Source organism: Agelaius phoeniceus, chromosome 4, assembly GCF_051311805.1.
Source record: "Agelaius phoeniceus isolate bAgePho1 chromosome 4, bAgePho1.hap1, whole genome shotgun sequence".
Lineage (NCBI taxonomy): Eukaryota > Metazoa > Chordata > Aves > Passeriformes > Icteridae > Agelaius > Agelaius phoeniceus.
The window spans coordinates 11,406,315-11,428,115 of record NC_135268.1 but is presented as its reverse complement, the minus strand read 5'-3'; the positions used below and the strand labels follow the sequence as shown (position 1 = coordinate 11,428,115).

At 43.1% G+C, this 21,801-nt stretch overlaps 1 protein-coding gene across 3 annotated transcripts in view; it reads left to right on the top strand.

Annotated features, from left to right (window-relative positions):
* The window catches only part of UGT8 (UDP glycosyltransferase 8), a 35,043-nt gene extending 17,449 nt beyond the window's left edge, over window positions 1-17,594 (top strand). For all 3 annotated transcript variants that reach the window (XM_077176790.1, XM_054632952.2, XM_054632953.2), the window contains exons 3-6: window positions 11,249-11,391; window positions 12,931-13,007; window positions 14,141-14,360; window positions 15,293-17,594. In XM_077176790.1, coding sequence (XP_077032905.1) covers window positions 11,249-11,391; window positions 12,931-13,007; window positions 14,141-14,360; window positions 15,293-15,656 — 804 coding nt within the window. In that variant the 3' untranslated portion in view covers window positions 15,657-17,594. The remainder of the gene's footprint in view (window positions 1-11,248; window positions 11,392-12,930; window positions 13,008-14,140; window positions 14,361-15,292) is intronic.
* The last annotated feature ends 4,207 nt before the right edge of the window (window positions 17,595-21,801 follow it).

The following is a 21,801-nucleotide window of genomic DNA, read 5'->3' as shown; positions in this document are numbered from 1 at the left end:
GTGTGTATTGTAGGTAAATTACTGGGCAATCAGTTTGTGTTTGCTGAGCAATTGGATGCAATTCCTAAGTGTCCCTCTGTCCTGGCAGATGAGAGCTGCGAGTGCGGGTAGCGCGTGTGCTGCGGCTGCTCTCTGCTCTTGCTGCATCTCCGAGGCAGCAGCCTTGGCTAATTTATTTTCTGCAGCTTCTAGTTTGGTGCATTAAGGTGAGCCAGAAGCAGAGTTCATGTTTCTATGCTGGGCTGGAATTGGTGATGCTTCAGCAGCTCTCTCAAGTCATTTTCTTGTCCATGGATGATGATTAGAAAAGGGGAGCTTGTAGCAGGACACAGCAGCTAAAATGTGCCCACTAAAGCTGTTATTAGAAGTCTTTCAGGTGTCTTGAATTCACCAAAACTGCATGTAAGTAGCCTAACTTTGTCTGCTAGAGAAGTATTGGGGAAAAAATCAGGGGTCTTCTTTCAAGTCCAAAATACCTGCTCAGACTACCTGGGCACCTCAGTAGTGGCACCCCTGTGTTGTCAACAGTGTTTTCCTTTTTTTCCTCCCTCACCAAAAATAACCAAGTAGATGTTTAATCATAATGGAATGCCTATTTTAACGTTAGTTAAAACTTCTAGCTTTCTGCTCATAACCAGCATCTTTAAAATAAGAGGCAGGAACTAACAAGCAGTCAATGAGGAGATGAAGGTCAAGATCTTTTAAGGTGTTACATGGCAGCCATTCTTTCATTCCAGGGGATGGGGTAGCTCTGTTTTGTGGCTGCTCAGATTCTGCACATGTTCCCTGAGCTTCTTGAAAGAAAAGTTGGAAAAACACAGATTTAAAGGTAGCATGTAGCAGTGGGCACTCAATATTCATGTTGTGTAACAGTGTGAGGGGAAACAAACCTGATCCAACTTTGCTGGTCATCTGTGTTAATACTGTATTTTTTACATGTACGTGTGTGTATATGTAAAAATACATAACCTGACCCAGCTTTGCTGTCCCATCTGCATTAATATTTCGATCCTGGGGCACATCGTCCCTGCTGCTCCTACAGTTAGCGTGTGTCAAGTACGATTTCTAGTTGCTGCTGAGCTCTGTAGCAATTACGCTGCAGCCTCCGGCTGTGGCACACAAACTGCGAGCGTGCCTTTGGGTTGCAGCTTGCCCGGATGCCTCAGGAAGGCTCCGATCCTGCTCGCTTCTCTCCCTCCCGGCCAGTGAGTGCCCTGGTGTCGGGCTGCGCTTGGCGCAGTGTCCCTCGGCAAGTCGCAGTGTTCGGCGTGCCAAGGAGGGGGAGCCAGCGGCGAGAGCAGCGGCTCCTTTGGAGGTCACCGCTCTGCCCGGCTCCCTGCGGCGCCTTGGGCTCCCTCCTCGGCAGGGCAGGGGCAGCCCCACCCGGGCAGGCAGTGGCTGAAGTGCCTGAGCATGGCACATCGCCCCTTGGGATCCCTGCTGCGGGGGGATGAAGTGAGCACACCCTGTCACTCGGCTCTGCCGTGCTGGGAGGGCTGATGGTGGCTTTGCCAAGCTCTGCATAGGCGATTGTGGTTGTTATCTGTGAGAGCCAGTGTGACGTTTTCGCTGGTTAAACTGGGTTTGGATGGTGCTTCTTGCATGAAGTGTGCTGTGCTGCTCAGTAAAAGACGAGGAGATGGTTAAGGTGACTTATCCCACGTGCTTGTGAAATTTTATTTTGCTTATGGGTGGTGGGTGCAGAGTCCAGGATTTGTGTACATATCTAATCAAACCATATGCTGAATTATTTAGAGGACAGTGTGAACAGAACTAGCCTCAAAGGATGAAAAGCTAGAAAGAGACTGGCTATCAAGTTCTTAAGGTCCTCAGTGCCTTAAACTATTGAGGGTATGGTGTTCCCTGGCAGCATTTTGCAGATAACTGTCATGGGCCATTAGGAAAATCACAGGCTCCTCTGCCTCTTCCTCACTACACTTCTCCAGAGGGACCTGAATGAAGCTGGCTTTTTAAAGGGACACTCTTTTGGGAAGCCTCTTCTCTGGCATTTCTGCCTTGTGACCAGGTTGGTGCATACCAGGCATTAATCGGCCTGATAAGTCCCTGAATCAGGGCAGGAAGCTGAGGGGTGCTCCAAGCAGCTGCCTTGGGAAGTACTCAATCCATGAGGAAACTGAATTCATGCTGCAGAGGAGGGTGCTCTCATTTTGGAGTAATAACTTGTCCTTACAGTTGCAGCTGTCAACAGATAATTACAGGAACTTCCTCACTCCTCCATGGACATCTCTTATCTGAGCTCGTTATTATAGAGATCAAAGTCTATGCAGCAAATTGGTGCCTTTGAAATATCTTCACTAAAAAGTATTTTGGTATTTTTTTGTTTGTTTTCTTGGTTTTTTTCCCTCTCTGAGCCTTGCTGACACTTGTATGTTTACTCGGTGTGTTAGCTGATACTGATATGTATCTTGAACAAGGGGTGGGAGAATCAAGAGATGTTTTATTCCTTAAACGTGGTTTTTCTCCTTCATTCAGATTCAAGGACGCATCTATAAGCCTTTGCAGACTGTAGCAGTGGACTGTTGTGCATGGCATAGTACCATCACTTTAGTATTATTTTTAAAGTCCGGGGAATGGTTCTTACAGACCCGTTTGGACAGTAAGTTCCTGATGATGTAAAGCATTTCCAGAGCTGTTTGGAAATGCCTGTGGTTGTCAGCTGGGGAGGCAAAAAGTCTTTTAAGGATAGTGGAGATGATGCAGCACTGTGTGAATTCTGTACTGAACTGTATGATCATGTCTTTTAGCTCTGAAATTTGTTTTAGATAAAGCTTCTTCCCCCCAGAATTTGATGTTTTGATCCACAAGAAAGAGTTGTACCCACTGTCCTAAAACTGTAGTGTCCAGTCTCAGCTGCTCCAGCAGAACTGGGTTGGTAAACCATGTCTGGTCTGCTGTACTGCTGCGTTTTAAATTTGGGAAGAAATGTTGACTCAGTAGCTGTTTAGTGCAAGACACTGGGAAAAGCACACAAGGCTGATTTTGGAGCTTGGTTGTGTCTCCAGTTAAATTTGTGAGGAAGGCAGGTTCTCCAGGTGCATGTGCCAGGCATAAAGCTGGCATCCCATGAGCTGACCAAACCTGCAGTGAGCCTGTGCTGTCCATCAAAAAGTGAGTTTACTTGGTTCATGGATTACAATCCAGGCTGGTTATTTGTTGAGTTCAAGCAGTTGTTTATATTGGGAATGGAAAATAGAAGTTGCAGACCTTAGATGTTGGATAGGTCAGATGATGAAAGCTGAAAGCTAAAACCAAGAGAAGTGACTGTTTTTTTTTTCATTCATACAAAAAAAAAAGCCCCTAGCAACCCAACACTTTATTAAGCTACTACTGTAAATAGGCTTTGTGGTTTTAAATATTCTAGTTTATCATGTTCATATTGCAACACACAAACTAACAAGATTTATTCAGTTTGGGAACGTGCAGTGGTTTAAGTGAGTGTCTCTTGGAAAATTTTGAGGAATGACCTCCGTTGAGGACAAATAACAAGCCAGTGTTTTTCCCATATTTCTCCCATTTATAACATAAAACAGAAGGTAGGAATTTATTTTAAAGGGTGTTCTTTTTCCTGGGGTATTTGTAATATCCTTGAGTTTGGGTACCATACTGCTATAATTTGGGAAGTTGGGATGTGCTCAAAGCTTGACATTTACAAGTAGCAAACCTAATTATTAATATTATTGACTCGAAAAAAAAATCATTAATCAAGACAGCTTTTCAGATGTCCTAGTTGCTTAAAGGTGAAGTGGATAATTTGTTTATGGCTAACACCTTGCTTTGGGGGATGAGGTGTCTCCAGCTTTGTGAGGAGACATCTTCCTGAGCCTTCCCAAGGGGAATTCTGCAGGCAGTGTGTTCTGCTGCTTACCCTGACCAAGGGGAGTCTGGTTGGAAGGTGTGGGTTTTACACAGGCTCAGAAGCCAGCTGACCTTAGCATTTTCAAAGAAATTGTGGTGAGTGATGGCTTTTTTAATATAAATATAATAGAAATATATATGGGTATTGTGTACATATATATATGTATGCATATTTATATATATATGCACTTTACGTGTATTTATAAAGCTGTTAAAAAAAAGAGAAGGGAGGAGGTAAACCCCAGGAAGAACGAAAACCTGTTTTATCTGAAGAGGAAAATGAATAAGAAATTGCAGTTGTTAGATTAAAGGATTTAAAGCTCCAGTTTAGAGTTCCTATGTCCTACCATCCACAGAGCACAGGTGTCATACTAGAACAATGACAGACAAAATTTCTCAGTTAAATGAGATTATCATGTGGATTTATGGGTGGGGGTGTATGTCAGTATCTATAGTCCAGAGGTCTGTATTTATAATTTAGCTTCTTGTCAATTTTCTTTTTAACTGTATTTTCACCAATTTTGTTTGACTTTGTTCTGTAGGCAGAATAAGTAAAAACAGTCTCCATACTTGGTACTGTTTTATTCTTAATGCCTGTAGAGTTTTTTCCTCTGTATGGAGCAGCTCAGAGGGTTGGTAAGACCTTGGTTTGCATTTCCATTTGATAATCAAGTTTTTCATTCCTGCTTAGGAAAGTGGTTTTGGGGGTGTTTTTAACAGAATGCTGCTTGTGGGGTAATGCCAGCAAGGTTTTCAATTGGAACCCTGGGTGTGAGGATCCCTTTGCAGTGATTTTAATAACCTCTCCTGAAGGGCAAGCTCCTTGTTTTCCACTCCTCCCATTCATTTGAAAGGCAAGGTTGCTTTCCCAGGGTGCTTGCCAGAGCTCTGGTGAGTAATGGATTTTTGCACCAGGGAAGTCCTTGCATGGCACTTTCCTGGTTGACCTCTAGCTTTGGGTAGAGCCTGTTCCCAGAGCTTCACTGGATATGCCTGCAGCTCTGGAGGGGGCTCAGGTGAAGCAGTCAAGGCTTGAGGGACTGCATTTCCTCACTCTGGTTTGGAGTGAGAATTACATTCCTCTTTAAAATTAAATGGACTTAAACTTGCTGTCCCTCTTGGATGCTAAATGGGAAAAGGCAGTTAAGGTCTGGGATCAGAAAATACAACATTCTAGGCACTGGAAAGCTTTGTAGGATTTTAAAGACTTTTTTTTTAAACTTAATTTTATACCTCATATGTTGTGGAGAAGGCAGATACACAGTGGTGTATATATAAAACCAGCAAATAATTAGTTGAAAAAGATGGCAGGAAAATGTCTGTTTTTCAGCAGGGTTCAATCTGTGTCTAATACTGGAAATGCTAACAGCAATGTCAGATTAGTATGTGGTGACTGTACTTCGCAATGTTTGGGTTTCTGTTAGGAAACAGTTCAGATTTTAAGAGTTTGTTTCCCAACAGGTAGCAAAAAACCAGATTAAGTCTTTCTTCTTAGCTGGCAAGAAAGCAGGGATTTAGTCTAATGCCACAGTCTGGGTACGCTTCTTCAATGGGCACAATGTATTGTTTTTGGAGTTAGCTCACTCTGTGCCAGTATGAATTACGAAATATGGAAAAATGGTGTGAATATTAACTGCATGCACTTGTTGTATATGGTAGAGTTCATTAATAAAGCCTAGGGGAGAGAAGAATTAACTTGTCATTAATGGAGAGGGACATGGGGGCTTGGGAGGGTCCCATCCTCATTGGGAACTGCGTGTCTGCCCTTAATTGAACTAAGAACTTAATTAAGATGGGTGATACGGAAAGGAGCAAGTCCTGATAAAATGAGAGAATGGCTTTTGCCTAGTGGCCCCTAGTTTTTACAAGGCAGGAGTTCAAGCAGTGGAAAATCACCTTGGGAGTCTGAGCGAGGCGCTGGGCGATGCGGAGCCAGCAGAAGCAGCTGGATGTGCGGAGTCAGGGAGGCTGACTCCATCCTCTGCCTCGTGCCCTCTGTGTGCACTGGCCTCTTCTGTGTCCTTTGCTGCTCCAAGCAAATAAAAACTCCTATTTTTGGTTCTAGACTGACTTAAAATTCATGGCAAGTAAATACAAACAGCTTACTTTGCCTGGAGTGATAGTTTCTCTGAGTTTCCTGTGGAATTATGGGGTTTTATAACTTTCAGGTTATACGATACTATTTTGTTTGTTTTGTGATAGTAAAGGTTGTATAAGTGCACCTGTATGACCTTAGACCACCTGTTCTGATACATTGTGTTAGTAAAATCTGAAATAAAAATGTATTAATACAGGATTGAACTATGTCACATGAGAGAAATACTATTCAGAGGACAGCAGAAAAATTTAGGCACTCAAAAAAAAATCTTTATACCTTTCTGTTAATTTATCAGTGAGTACCTCTTTTCTAAAGATGGCTTAATGTGGCTTCTTAATTTAAAATAGATCTGGTTTTCTCTGCTCTTAGCAGCATTTTGTAGAAGTTGCATAGGATGCCTGTGCTCTGCCTTGGGGAAAGGGTGGTTTGCAACCATATCCGAAGAACAGGCGTTTGTGCTATTGCACATTTGAATGGAGCAGCTGAACAGGGGAAGCTTCGGATATTACACCCAGTTATGTTTGTATTTGTGCACTTTGTTTATTTGAAACAAAGCTCAGTATTAGGCACCACTGGTTACTGCCAGCTGGGCCCTCGCTCCCTGCTCACAGCTGTGTGTTCAGCACCGGGGCCTGCAGAGAATGGCTAATTAGACAACCAGGCAGAACAAAGCCCACACAGTGGGGCTGGCACAATAGTATTCCTGTCTCACACTGGTCAAAAGATGGATTTTATGTCTTTATTCCTCCCCCCTCGCTCCTATAGTACAGCATGGATCAATAAGTGCTTCTTGTCCCTATTCAAGCACAGAGTCCTGTACTATTTCTCCCAAAGGACATGGATTTGCACAGAACTTGATGGAAACAAGCAGAGACCTGGCAGGGCTGGGCACAGTGTTTTGAGTAGAGGCCCTTTGAGTTTTTTATGCTTTAGTATGCAGTTTTTATTTCTTTTTAAAATAACTTTGGAGAAAATTGTAATTAATATAGGTATCGGGTGATATTTGCATTATTTATTATTTTTTTTAAACTGTTTAAGTGAAAATTTGAATTGGTTATAATATGTGTATTAGGTGGTCCTTTATTATGAATGTGTATAAAGCTGTAACTGCATGAAAAGCAAAATTGAGCTGGAAAACTTAGTTTACAGTTCAATTCAGAATGTGAATGTGCTGTATTAGGCTTGCCAGGCCTACATTTTCAATGGACATGATGTACACAAGCTCTGGGAATGTCTGTTCTGATTGTTCATTATACATTTCTATTGGCAGTTTTGTGTCAAGTTCATCCAGGTTTGGGGGTTATAATTCCTTCAGGTTGATTGCTGGTTTGGAAGGGAAGAGCCTGATCCCTGTTTCTAAGTCACTGCTGGGTTTGTCAAGTTGGCAGTGTAGCCTCAGCAAGGCAATGTTGTCTCTTGGCTGTGCTAGGACTTAGAAGGAAAAAACCCTTGCCTCAACCCTTGTAATTTTCAGTTTTAAGAAAACCTGAAAATTACTTATTTCTGTGTGAGGGAGAGGGTATGGTGTTCTCTTCCAGTCACTGAAAGGAAGAGCCATTTAAAGAAGTGCATGTCCTGATGATTTATATCTTAAGTTTGCATTAACTTCTCACTTCTGTGCTCAGTTGAAGTTTGAATCAGAGTTTGAGGAAGGCTCAAAGCAGCTCATCATGTAACAAACTCCCTCCCCCGACTTTTTTCTCCAAAATGGTAATTTCCTTTCCTTGTGTTAAAAGAAAACCATCCTGAGTTTATTGGAAACCTGGAAATCCTTTAAAGTGGGCAGGAGGCGTGTGTGCTGCAAGGCAGGAGCTGTGAAGTGCTGCCCAACCAGGGAATGCTGATTTTAATGAGGGTGGCTCTAATGACTCATCCTGACTCAGTGCCTTTTCATACAGAGAGTAATTAGATCGCCGGGCAGAATGTGCTGGAGGTCAAAAGTGTAAGTGGATTTAAGACGAAGAAAGGGGTGAATTCATGGGGATGAACTTGGGTGTCTCTGAGGGCTTTTTTGGTGGGTTCATCGAGGCTGCTGTGGGGGATGTTAGGGCTAATATGGCCCCGGAGAGTCGAAAGGTAGGAAGGTGACTGAGGCCTGCTGAAATTGTAGGCAGAAAAAACTGTTCTGTGGCATCAGTGTGTGCTTTTTCCAGTGCTCAGGTTCTGTGAGCCTTGCTCCCAGCTTCTCTTTGGTGATCATTACGAGTGTACATGCAAGAATGAAGTGACATTGACAGCCACAGTCACAGTGCTGCTGAAGTATTCAATCCCTTTCAGAGATGTGCCAAGAGCACAGCCTGCTCTTTATCTGCTGTGGGTATCTCAGCTACACCTTGTGTACTGCACAAAGAGCAGGCAAAATACAAGAAAATACTGAGGCTTTGTGCCATGGCCTGGCTGATTGTACCAGGACACTCAGATGTGTCTTAAAACCAGAGGCCTGGCAATGCAACTCGCTTGGATTCAGTTTCACTTGCTCCTCTGTATAGAAATTCCATGCTAAAAAGCTGTCACAGAGATAATTACAGTAAGTTTAAGGACCTGGGAATAATGGAATAATAATCATCCAGGTCACAGACTTGGGGAGCTCTAAGAGGATGCAGTGTAAGTTCCCTCTTTTCCATAACCTATTTTTTACCCAGCTCCCTACATTTGTAGTGATCCCCTTGAATCAGGGCTGTGTTATGCTAGGAATGATACAGATGTTTGCAGGAAAAACCTTCATCCCGACAAGTCTGTAGCTGATGTTCTGCAGCAATGATGTCCAGCACCCCTCTGGGGAAGCAGATTGGGAAGGGGCTGCTGGTCAGAGGGCAGGTAAACAATTCCTCTTGCTAACAGCATCATGTAAAACACAGATAAAATCTGGGGTAGGAAAGAACTTTCCAGATGATGTCAAAACACACCAAGCTGAGATCAAACTCTCTGGGTCGTCCTGAGGTTGGCACTGGGCAGTTTTGACCCTGAGGAATAAATTGCGTTCTTTCTAACTTACCATTCTAAAGGATACTCCATTAGGTTCCTCTGCTTCAGCTTTGGCCAGGCATCATCCAGCTCTGGTCTGGATATTAAGGTTCTGTTGATAAAAACTATTTTTTTTCTCAGTATTCCAGCTTTTTTTTTTTTAATGTAATCACATTTTATATGACAAACAAATCCCATGCTTTCGGCCTGATGGTAGGATCTTGTCTTGCCAAGACCAAGCTTGTCAAGATTTTAAATTCACCTTTGTCCATGTGATGTTCCACTGAAGCAGTGGGATTACCTTCAAAGGGAAGGATTACAGAGGCTTGGCTATGAAACCACCATAACACAGGGTTGCTTTCCTGTTGCACAGCAAAATGCAAAAGTCTGTAGGTGACAAAATTCCTTTTTTAAAAATTATTCTTCTTGTACATAAAATTATAAGTACTTAGCAGCTATTTGTATTGTATACGGGGTTTTTTTGAATGCTATTTTAGAAATTCCATTACAGGGAAATACTTCCTCTATGCTTCTATAATGAAGTGTAATTGTTACTGTGTGAATACATGGGGTCTGTGAATTCTCCCAGAATTTCTCATAAAGCACAGAGGAGCAGTGGCATTGGGAGCCCGTTCTCAGCTAGAACAGGCTCCTTTCCAGCAGCAGAAATCAAGTGTCTGGCCAAGGAGAGGTAGTCACAGGTAGGACCTTCTGATGCCAGGATGGTCTAGGATTCTTTTCCATCACTTTCTAGGGATCAAATTGGAGCTTAGTAGACTGCTCCATGGGTTTTCCGCTATAAAAGCACAAGTGACACTTGTTATTTTTCCTGTTTCCTCACCCATTCCACACCAGTTTCCAGGCACCTGGCATTTCTGGGTTCATCCTATCAGGCCCTGTGTAAGTAGTCTATGTCCAGTTAATTTAGACTTTCCCTCTGCTCTGAGGGACCTGGCATTGCCAAAGGTCAAACCCATAAAGGCTAAAGTGAAGAAAGCAGGAAGCACTTGGAGCTTTTTGACATCAGGTCCTTTGTCCCATTCACCTCTGGCTTTGGCTGGGTGAGTGCCCTGTGAAGACCAGGACCTGTGAATATTGAGCTTTTCAGGATGGTTTGTCCTAGAGCCCACAAAAAGTTATTTTCTCTTTAGCTTTAAACAGCTGATGGGAAAGACTTGAAGATGTAACTAGCTGAAGCACTACAGTGACTAATATAATGACATTTGCAGTGTGCCTTAGGTCCTGAAGTAAGATTCAAGGACGAGCTTTAAATAAATCACAAAACCACTTGGAAACTTTGGTGTCAGAAGTTCAGGCCCTAATAAATGATTCAGCTTTGAGGCAGGTCAGAGCCACTTCCCCTCCTTTGCCTTCTCCCTCTCTCTCCACATGAACAAAAAAAAGGAAAAGAGTGCATTGGAGAAGGACAAGCAGTGGATTTAAAGAAAATGGAAATTATTTTGCTTTACAGCAGAGAGCAGTACACAGCCCCCGGTGCAGCGTGCTGGATTTTGTGCTGGGATACGACAGCTCGGCGTTACTCCATTACTGTCTGCCCTCCTATTTATTACCAGGACAAGAGGCACATTGTGAGCAGGGCTCTTCACTTTCTCTTTGCACATTTCCTATTGCTGCACTGGTGTTGAGCAGGCTTGTGCTTAAACTTGATGAGACCAGAATTAAACCATATCCTGAGATATTCTTCTTCCGACTGATGTGTGTTAGGAAAAACCCAGAATTTAAATTCATGCTTTAAAAAGTAAAAGGTATATTTTCTTTACTCCTTGTGCAGTAGGAACTGACAGTGTTTTTAGAAGCTCTGGCTTCTTTCAAGTGGTATTTATTCTTTTTATATAAATGAAAGCAAAACGAGGCTTTTGAAGCACTCTCCCATTGCTAAAGGCTGGAAATGACACAGCTGAGTCCCAGGCTTCATTCACACTTCCCCTGTGCAGGGCTTCCAAGCTGATACTATGAGATGGATCTATTTATGCCTTGCTGAGTTAAAATGCAGCCTGGTAACTTGTGCATGTGTGTCAACTGCTCATTTAAGGAGGGACAAATTGTCTGAAGCCGTTGGTGGTTAATAGTGCAGCTAAAACAAACACGGAAGAGTTTTGCTTTTTGTCACCTCTGCTCTGGATTCTGAATCTTGAGCCATTGTTCCCAGTGACTTCTAGGATGTTTGAGATTTGTGAACCTTGGCTTCTCAAGCATCAAATGCACCACCAACTGCTCATTCACAGCCACGTTTCCTTACCGTTCATGTGCTTTGCCTGCAGTGCTCAGTGTGAACTTTGTTTCCCACAGGATCTGCAGGCGTGGGTGAGCGGCGCTCACGAGAACGGCTTTGTCCTCGTCTCCTTTGGTGCTGGAGTCAAGTACCTGTCAGAAGACATCGCCAATAAGTTGGCACATGCCCTGGCAAGGCTGCCCCAGAGGGTCATCTGGAGGTAAAGGCACTGTTGGAGCAACTTGGGGTGGTTTGGAGAGTGCTTGTTTGCCACTGGAGTTGAGGCTGCCTGGGTGGCACAGACGATGTGGCACTCCTGAAAAACACTCAACATGAAAATACTGCAATATCCTGGTAACAAGGAGAAGCAGTTACTGTTGTGGCAGAATAAGGCGTGGTTACACTCCTAGGCTGAGTTTATGTCCTTGGAAGGATTAGGGACAGTGAAAACAAGCTAAGGTTATAACATTTAGGACCTACTGTCCCTATTTTTGATGAAGGAACTACCCCAGGGCTCAAGAATGAATTCTGATGATGAAAAGCCTCCATTTTCTTTCTTCTTTCCCTTTTCTCTCACTCTTTTGGGCCCTTTTCCTCTTTTTATGTGTAAACACAGCCTTTCATTATTGATTTTCCCACTTGCTTGTTCTCTGTGAGAAATTGAAGGAGGAGAAATTTTCAGAAGTCAGAGTCAGTAAGAAGCATTCTTAGTTCTAAAAACGTCTTGAGTGGTGCTCACAACTCCCTGTAAAAATCCAAAAAATGTTTAGTCAGCTCTGCTTGGTGTCAAGCATCTCTGATATGATTTGGTGGAGTTCATGTGAACTATTTCTTGTTTTTCAAATATTCAGTGTCTTACACTTCATGTAGGTGTCTCACAACCCTGCCACACTCTTGGAGTTGTATTAATAGTTTTGGTGGCCTGTTCTCCACAATATTTTAAGGAATGTCCTTGCTGCTGTCTGTAGTTCAAGGATCAAATCCCACTAATGAACAGGAAAAATAGAATGCTTTCAGGCTCTGGCACAGAATCTGTGGTAGTGAAGATAACATCAGTTTTTGTTTGGAGTAGAGCCTTTGTTTTCTTATGAATCCCACAACACTGCTTGGCTTCTAATTAATAATACCAATTTATCTCACTGCTTTTCTTCTCTCCTTTTACTATGTTTTCCCTGGAATATGCCTCTTTAGGAAGCATCCATGTTTTGTAGTAAATAAATCTGGAGGATTTTTCATAAGGACAGCTTTTTTTTTAATGCCAACCCAACAATTTCATTTAAAGCCTTCTATTAAAATTTAGGTATTTATAGATCAGTCAGCTGTAACTTGGAGTTTTTGGGGTTTGGTTTTGCTCCTTAGATCATGGACCTGTGTGTTGGACAGAAAAGTAGTGAGTACTACTTGGTTGTCTTAATGTCATGATGTTAAATCGAGGGATTTTTGTAGGTTTTTATGCTCTTCTAGTTAGGGCATAAAGAAACTATCTAGTTAGCATAATTAATTGCTTTTATATAACTTAGCATAAATAATTTAGGCTTTTTTCAAGGTACAGAAGTACAGGCCAGTTGCAAAGATGTGTTGTGGATTCTTTGTTCAGTAACCAGAGTTCCAACAATGTATGTTTTGCTTCATTGGGAAAGTAGCTGGTTCTTTCTGAAGTTGCAGTTCCAGTCCTCTCTAATGAAAAAAAACAACCCTATCCTTTAGTAGTTACTTGGGAGGGTTTGATAACTGTTTCCATTTCATGTTACTGGTTTAGGTTTTCAGGAAACAAACCAAGGAATTTAGGCAACAATACCAAGCTGATCGAATGGTTGCCACAAAATGACCTCCTTGGTGAGTATCTGTTTCCATTATTTATTGCTTATTCTCTCTTGAGTTCAGTTTGTTCTTCCAAAAATACTCTACTGAATTAGCAGCTATTATAAAGCCAGGATAATTTCTGTCATGGCAGTCATGGAGCAAGAATATGAAATTAGGATCTGAAGAGAGAATTGAACACCACTCTGTTAATTGTCTTTCCCTGATACAAATTGCATGCTTTCCCTAAGTTCAAGCCCTGTTCAAGGAGGAGTCATGAAACTGAGCATCAGAGTAAGTTTTAGGAGTCTGTAAATACTGTTTTATAAAGACAAGAAAGCTCTACCAGAACCTGGGTATGTGATGCAAGCTGATAACCTTTCTGTTGAACTGAGGTGCTTCAGGTTCTCAGGGGAAATGAAACTTGATATTTTATTTTTCTTTGTCTTCCCTGTCAAAGGGTGCCTGAGCCCCTTGCGGACCTGAGAGGCCACTGAATATTTGACTGCTTCTGGGACACCTGGATGTCTGTGTGTTCCCGAAACAGCTCTGACGGGAGCTGATGAGTGCATTAAGCATCAGTGTGTGTGAGCTGGAGAAGGTAGTGAGTAGGCAGATGACTCCTAGAGCAGGTAGATTTGTTTTGGTTACAGGGTTGCTCCGAGGCAGCCAGGCTGCTTTTCCCATCACATGAGGCTGTTGCTGTGATTGTCAGGTCTTGCTAAGCTCAAGTAAGGCATGTGAAACTTGAGGGAGAGTGTGACTTCAGTTGTCCTGCCGTTAAAAAAATATTATTTTCCATACAAGTGTGCTCCCCCTTGCTCAGGTGTACTGCTGGACCTGTTGGAGTCACCACCTGCAGCTCCTCAGGAGTGGGCAATGCATATGAATTACTCCATTAATCATTTTACACTACTCATACACATGAGAATTTTCTTTCTTTACTTTGGCTGTTCTCTCTCTCAGTGTGTAAGGAAATGATTTAATGCATGAGGAATTTTAGCAGAGGAGGAATTTCACCAAGGTAGAACTTCAGAACAAGCTGCAGTAACATTAACCTGCCAGAGTTGCAGTTATAGAAACATGGTGATCAATTTGTTGTACCCAGGTGCTTCAACAACAGGAGATAGAAGTGCATTTTGTAACCTTGGTGCCTCTTGTGGTTCCAGGTCACTCTAACATCAAAGCTTTCCTCAGTCACGGAGGCTTGAACAGCATTTTTGAGACCATGTACCACGGGGTGCCGGTGGTGGGCATCCCCCTCTTCGGTGACCATTACGACACTATGACCCGTGTGCAGGCCAAAGGGATGGGAATTCTGCTCAACTGGAAGACCATGACTGAGAGTGAGCTCTATGAAGCCCTAGTAAAAGTTATTAATGACCCCAGGTATGGAATGAGCCATTGTGCTTGTGTGTGAATGGATAGGAAACTGTTGTGCAGTGGAAAAAAACTGCCTTTTATGATTTATGTGTGCAGTTGAGGCAAGTCTGGGTGTTTGTCCCATTTCCCAGGATTACCCAACAGCTGAAGTTTCTGTGTGGGTGCTGGGCTAATTGCTCAGCACCAAAACTCAGTTGTCTTGCTTGCTCTTTGTAGCAGTTGCCATGTGGAGGGCACAGAGATTATGGAAACAAACCTGTCCCAACTTATTCCGTGTTGCAGACTAAGGTCCCTTTGTGTCTGTTTTGATTACTCCACACGCGCAGTCTGGCTGTGGTGCTGCCTGGAGCAAGATACATGTACATGGTTTGGGTTTTAGCTAAAATGGGGAGATATTCAGGAAGAGTGCCTCTAAGTTCTGTGATTTTATTATTAAAAAAAATTATACTTAGTGTTATTTTCATTTTCTGGCTCATAATACCATTCATATCCAGATAAAAATGAGTGAGGGGTTATCTGGCAGTATATTGTATTGGGCTAACCCTAACTTTGGAGCATGGTGCTATTGATGCTTCTTGCTTTCATGGCAGCTGAGTCTTTCTGGGAAAGGAGATGGCTGTCAGGAGCAAGCAGCAGAGAGGGGGAATGTTGATAGCAACCTCGATAACATCAGTTGCATCACCTTCCCCTTGTGCAATTATCCTTGGTGTGAAGGCAAGTCCTGTGTAAATAAGCTGCAGACAGGAAAGGAAGAAATTGGCAGGGTCAGCTGCTGGGGTGAAAAACCAAAAGTTTTGGGCGAAACTCCTGACCTGGGCGGAAATGGTTTATTGCAAAATCAACCCCAGGTTTCTCACTGTTGTCCATTTCTCTGGTGATTCAGTTGCACAATGAGATGACAGCTTTTCCTTTCTTCCTTGTTTGCTTCCCTCCCGCAGCTATCGGCAGCGGGCGCTGCGGCTGTCGGAGATCCACAAGGACCAGCCTGGCCACCCAGTGAACCGGACTGTGTACTGGATCAACTACATCCTGCGCCACAACGGAGCCCAGCACCTGCGTGCTGCTGTTTACAGCATCTCCCTCTTTCAGTATTTCTTACTGGATATTGCCTTGGTCCTACTAGTGGGTGCTGCCTTACTTTACTATGTTTTGGCCAGGATGGCAAAGTTAATCTGCAAGCAGAGCAAACATCTCTGGTCCAATGACAAACATAGCGCTGTTAATGGACACTACCAGAACGGGATCCCCAATGGCAAGTATAGAAGGAACGGCCACATTAAGCATGAAAAAAAGGTGAAATGAGCCAACAGCCCCATGTAAAGTAGTAATGAATCAGATCAGTAATCAAATTTTATCGCTGTAACTTAGTCTAACAACTACTTAAAACCTCAATAAGCAGTTCTAACACTCCCCTTCAGTATGTAATATTATGTGACAAAATTCTACGGAACTAAGAGAGGTCTTAAAAAAAAACCAACAAAAAAAAAGGCAAGCACAACCTAAAATGGAAAATATTTTATTCTTAATACTGATATGCAGAGAGGTTATTTTGGCACTGAAGTTTTTAGAAGCCTTAATTCTCTAAAGTTCTATACAATGACCGTATTTATGAATTTTCAGCTTTTAAAAGCTCAGTGTATGTGTCCTAAATGAGGAGAGGTTTCTTTTTATTTGCATAGGTGTTCTCCTTTTATTTTTTTATTTTAATATCTCCATCTTTTTAGCTGAGAGAACTCTCTAGTGCTAGTTCTGTGTTTCCTTTGTGGAAGGTTCAACCTGTTGTGCAAGAATGCTGTTTAAAACACAAGTGATTTCCCCCAGTCTTTATGCGAGAAATAGCAAGTTGTGGACTGAGAAAACAAATGTTAAAAAAAATAAGAATAATCTTAAAGAGCTCTGAAGAAAAATGGCAAAAATATGTACTCGTTTTACTGATAAAGCTGCATGACTCTTCTGCTCGCTACCAGTACTTTGGAGAAAAGGGTCCTGAGTAAGTCTACAGTGTGTCCTAACTTTAACCGAGACAAAATGTTGTCGCCTTTCTCTGCATACGGAATTTATGCCACAAAAATATTAGGGAGTCTTATTTCAGTTCCAAATATGGCTGTGTGGGAAGTAGATTTGCATAATTAAGAAAAATAAGTGAAACAACAGCAACAACAAAAAAAAAAAGAACTTATAAAAATCTAGCTCTGTGCTTAGTGCAGAAAGTTTTGTGATGGCCCAGAGCTGTGCAAGACTCGAACCACTCCTTGGGGTTTGTTTAAAGGGAACGACCCCCACACAGCGCTCCCCCAGAGTTGAATGTCTTTCCTGTTAATTCTCATTAAGTTCTTTCTGAATCGCAATGTTGTAGATGTTCTCTTTCAACAGTTGTCTCTGGAGAAACAGAAACATTACCTTCTATTAGTCTGGGCCACGCAATCCATGTTCCACCTTGTTGCCAATAGGAATTCTGTGCTGCGGGCTGTGTCCGGCCATCCTGCCTGGGGCTGGTGGCATGTGTGGGGTGAAGCCTGGTCACCTGGCTGTGGAGGTGGCCCCGTGTCCCCCTGCCCCCAGCAGCCTCCTTCAATCATTGTCGCCGACACGGGACCCCGCGCTCCCGGGGTGGGAATGCTGGGCGCGGGATCCTTGCTGCCCTGCTGAACCAAAGTTGGCAACTCTGAGTTTTATTTCTGTGTCATTCTGTTTACTTGGAATTTGCACTACACATGTTGTGAGTGTATGCTTTATTTATTTGTAGTTCGAGGTCCCGTGGCTGAGAGGGAAAAGAGGGAAGTCCTGAGGTTTTGCCTTGTGTCGCTCACTAACATGGGAGGAGTTGGGATGATGACGGGATGCTGAGCTCATCTTCATACACAGTGATGCAAAATTTCATCACCATTCCATCAGGAGCCTCGGTCCTACAGCAATAAATAACAGTGCAGATATGTTTCTAATATGCAGGGCAGCTCCTCGTGCTGCTCTCTGAATACTTGAACACAAAAATGGTATTATAAATATAAGCCTCTTAGCTATACCTTTTTACAATCTCGCAGCCCGTGGCAACTACAGGAGCACACAGAGGCGATGAATGGTGGGATGGTGAGAAGACTTCGAGTGTATGAATGACTTGGTTTAAAATGTGGGGGTTTTTTGGCATTAAAGAAGGTACAAAAGCACTGACCGGATGATTAAGCATAATTTAATCTCCACTGTGATAAAACTTAAGCAATAAACATGGATTTAATAGAGAAATTCTGTTGTTGGAAGTATATTTTTGTTCAGCTGGATGCTGGTTGTATGTGTGTACTTAAGTGTGGATGCTTACTGGGGTACACTTAACTTTTCAGTGTTTACTGTGGTGCATGATATATATTTGAAATCAAAAATATATCTGGTTTTTGTGAGTGTAGGTCCATTTCCTGTAGGAGCTTTGAATTGAAAGAGAAAATGGTTCATTACATTTCTTAAAAGCAATTCAAGTTTTTTGAGGTTGGTGGACATAGCTGTCACAGTGGTTTTCTGTTTTGTTGTTTTCCTGTACTTGGTAAACTCTTGACTTGAAAAGCAGGGCTGAAAGGTTTTTCACAGTGATGTTAGCTGAGATGATGGATTGGTTTCTTGAGTAGTCTCTGTAGGTACAAATATGCTGCAGTTCTTTTGCAGGAAGAGGCAGTTGCTGTGTTCATTGTGTTGCCAAATTCCTGATGAGGCTGATCCACCTCATGTCTAGAAATACCTGTTGTGTTTCAACTTCCTTCTAAGTTCAGGCACAAGCTGTTACTGTGGTTATTTCAATCCCCTCTTTGCCACAGCAAGCAAGTTGTTCCTGTGTTTCAGAGACAGAATGGAGCAGTGATTGCTGTTGGTGCCCAGCCAGTGTTGGAATCAGCCAGATGGCTGAAGGAATGTTAAAGGAAGGGTTTAAAAACACATGTGTATCTCCAGAGTGCATCACAGTGTCAGGACTGAGGCTTTAGTCACCCCTCTGATCAACATTAGTTATTAAGCATTGAACAGAGAAACTGAGTTCATCTTCCAAGACAGTGCTCTGCCACCAATTGGAAAATACCACAGTTGGGCCTTACTTATCCTAATGAAAATCACACCTTTTGAAAGCTATAAAGCTGATTTATTTATGGGTATGTGTGTGTTTTCTCAAACAGAGGCCAGCAAATGCTGAATCTCATTTCACTGTAAAATGAAGAAGCACACAGTGTTGGGCAGTCCTGGTTACCCTGTAATGAAACAAAAATTGGATAGAAAAAACTGTGTTCCTCATAGATTGAGGGGATGGAAGGCTGAACAGTATTTAGGGAAAGCTTGGAAATTCCTGTTCTCCAATTTACTATTAGAGTAGGGGATAGAATGATGAGCTGCAGTGGGCATAGGGATGTTCAGCATTCTCTGGTGATGTCTCTGGTTATTTGTGCTCTTCAAAGCTCACCTGGTCATTTTCCAAGCTCTCTGCAAAAAGATGCACTGAATGCCTGTGACAGCCTGATGGGAAGGAATTGTTCTCATTCTAAACACAAACAGCTCTTTGCTTCTTGAAATGAAGCAGCAGATATGTGATAATCTCAGAGACCTTGAATAAATTCCTAATTTCTGCTCCTGTGAGATTTATGGCAAGGGTAGGAGTTTTCAGCTCCAGGAGATGACCACTGAGGAAAACTTAGTAGAGACAGTAAATATATATGTAGAGAAAATAGAGTTCTGTAAGGAATTAACACATGTGCCTGTTCTTGTAGGAGGTTCTACTGTGTTGTGCCCTGCTTTTTTGTGCATTTATGCATCTTTTTCTGAATGTTTCTGTATTTTCCCTTTTTGGTTCAGCAGCCTTTCTCAGCAGCATTTTTACTGTGTGTTAGTTTCTGAGCTTGCCAGGTTTTGATTTGCCATTTTCCCGAAGCCCCCTTGGTATTTCCCTGCCCTCCTGGTTCTGCCTTCCAGAACTCACCTGGGGACACCTTAACTCTACCAGAAGCTGTTCCAGTAGCTCCATCCCAGCTCTGCTTGTCTGGAAAGCTCCTGTGGATCCTGGATGTCCTCCCTGGCCTCTGTTGGCTCTTGGGTGGAGGTGGCCTCACCCCAGGGAGCGTTTCCAAGCTGAGATTTAAGTTTGGACATTGGATTTCACTGCAGATAAGACCTTTCAACACTTCAGGCCTCACCCATGAGCTTCTTGATGAAAGAAATGTTTATTTAGCTTTTTCTCTTTGTTGTTTTTGGCTCTGCAGCCTCTGGTCTGGGAAAAGGTGCAGTTCTTGGTCTTTTGGTGGCGCTGAGAAAAGCGTGACATGGAGACGCATGATTAAAATCTGCATTGCTTTTACTGGAAGAAAATGCTGGAATTTGCTTTTTTAGATGAAATGATAGGAACTTGGAGTGTGATTGATGGCTGGGCACAGCAAGGGGAATAGTTTATTCCCTGGATCCCATTGCTTGAATTACTCAGGTACAAGAACTTCATCCATTCTTTTTTAAGGACTCATTCCTACTGGCCACCTCTCCTGCTGTGGACTGCAAGTGGTTCCTGGTTTTTGCAGACAGATCTCCTTTGTGTGGAGCTGCACCACAAACGAACAGGGTGAGAAGATCCAGGTTAAAAATAACCCTAAGGGAATAAACCGCAGGTCATTGCCTGTTTGTCTCTTTCAGAGCAGCCTCACAACAGCAGATGGAGCAGTGAAGAAACCAGGGGGTGAGGAATGGCATGCAATGAGGGGCAGGACTCTGTGACTCCATGCTTTTCCAAAAAAGGCAAATGAATCCACACCTGTTCATGACACTTGGGATTCCTCAAAGATTCATCAGCTTCTTTAATTTTATTTTTCTTTGTTTTTTTTGTGTTTTAGTGGATGTAAAGAGAAGAGCATCTCAAGGTAACAATAGGAAGCATTCCAGTCTATCCGTGGGAGCCTGATGGGATTGCTGTATCAAATTTAGGGGGAGGGGGTGTATAAAAAAAAAGCTTTTAGTTAAGAGGGTTAAAGTAACATTATAGGTAAAACAACTTTTCAGAAGTAACAAATTGTCACCACTGAACAAATGATGTAAGAGCAACTTTAGGGTAGGTTACTATTCCCAGACCTGTGACCAACTTTCTTGCTACTACTTTCTTAGCCAATTTCTTCATCTTCAGGAAATGTCCCACAGACCCAAACCATTTAACCAGATGTATTGTTATGGATGGGTTCTGGGCAGTCCTGCTGTTCCTGGGTGTGGGAGGAAAGGTTGGGAAAGCTGGACACTCTTCCTTGTGTCATAGGAGTCACCACATGTCCACCTGGGTGGCTGTCCTGGTGAGGGCACACCTTGGTATGTTGGCAGAGAGAAAACACAGAGGCAATCGTTGAGGGGTGGGGGAGGAATGGCAAGAGTGTGACCTTCTCCTTGATTTATCCATCCTATGGCATGAGGAATTTGTTTGTGGAATCTCTCAGGAGCTCATGTCAGGACTGTACCCCCCTGCTGTGTCACTTCTGCCTCATGCTGCTGCTGTGTCCTTGTACCTTTTTCAGGTCATTGCCCTGCCAAAAAGGTGACCCCTGTGGCCTTCCTCTGGCCAGGCTATTTAGTGGTTGTCTTTAATGCTCTGAGTTTTCCCATTCTGTTCCAGGACAGGAAGGATTATTCCCAGCACTTGCTGGTTGATCTTGGGTGATCTGTGTAGGGGCTCCTCATCTTCTGCCCTCTGCTCCTGGCTGGGATACAGGAGAAGGCAGCTGCCCTGGGCCATGCAGGAGCCTTCAAGGTGGGGATGCTGGGATGAGAGGTCCCTTTACTCACACCACGACCGGGAACATGGTCTACATCCCAGTTATGGGAGTGGGGAATAAAGGAGCTGTGTGGGTGGCAGCCAGAGGGCAGATGTCCAGGCCAAGTTCAAATATCAGTGTTCAGGCTGGAGGGATTTAAGCCATGTATAATTCTGGTCACTATTTAAAGGCTGATTTCTCAAGTCTTTAGCCTACAAACTCAATTTGAACTATATTTGAGGCTGAATTACCTGAACCACCATGATCTGTGTAAAATGGAGGCCAGGTTGTTGCTCCCCTTCAGTGTCCAGGGACAGTCTGGGTGCCAAGGGAGAGTTCCTTCAGCCTCCTGAGTGTGCACAGTTCAGGAACTTCCTGGCAGAGAACAATTGCTTCTCAGGGCTGGAGCCATGGAAAGGTATGTCAGGTGTGGTGTGAGAGATCATCCATGGCAAGGGACCAGTCATGCAAGCCAGAACAGCTCTTATTGACATTTTTGGGGAAGTTCAGTTGAGCTGAACATCAATATTCCCATAACTGCTGAAGCATTGCTGCCCCTCACTCTCCTCACTGCCTTTATTTGCATTTTTCTCCTAATGCTTTGCCTCACTCTGTGAGAAATATGAAGAGACAACCACTTCCCAGAAAAATCCCTGCTTGACAGGAGTTGCTCTCCCCAGGACATCATGTCCAGGTAGGTC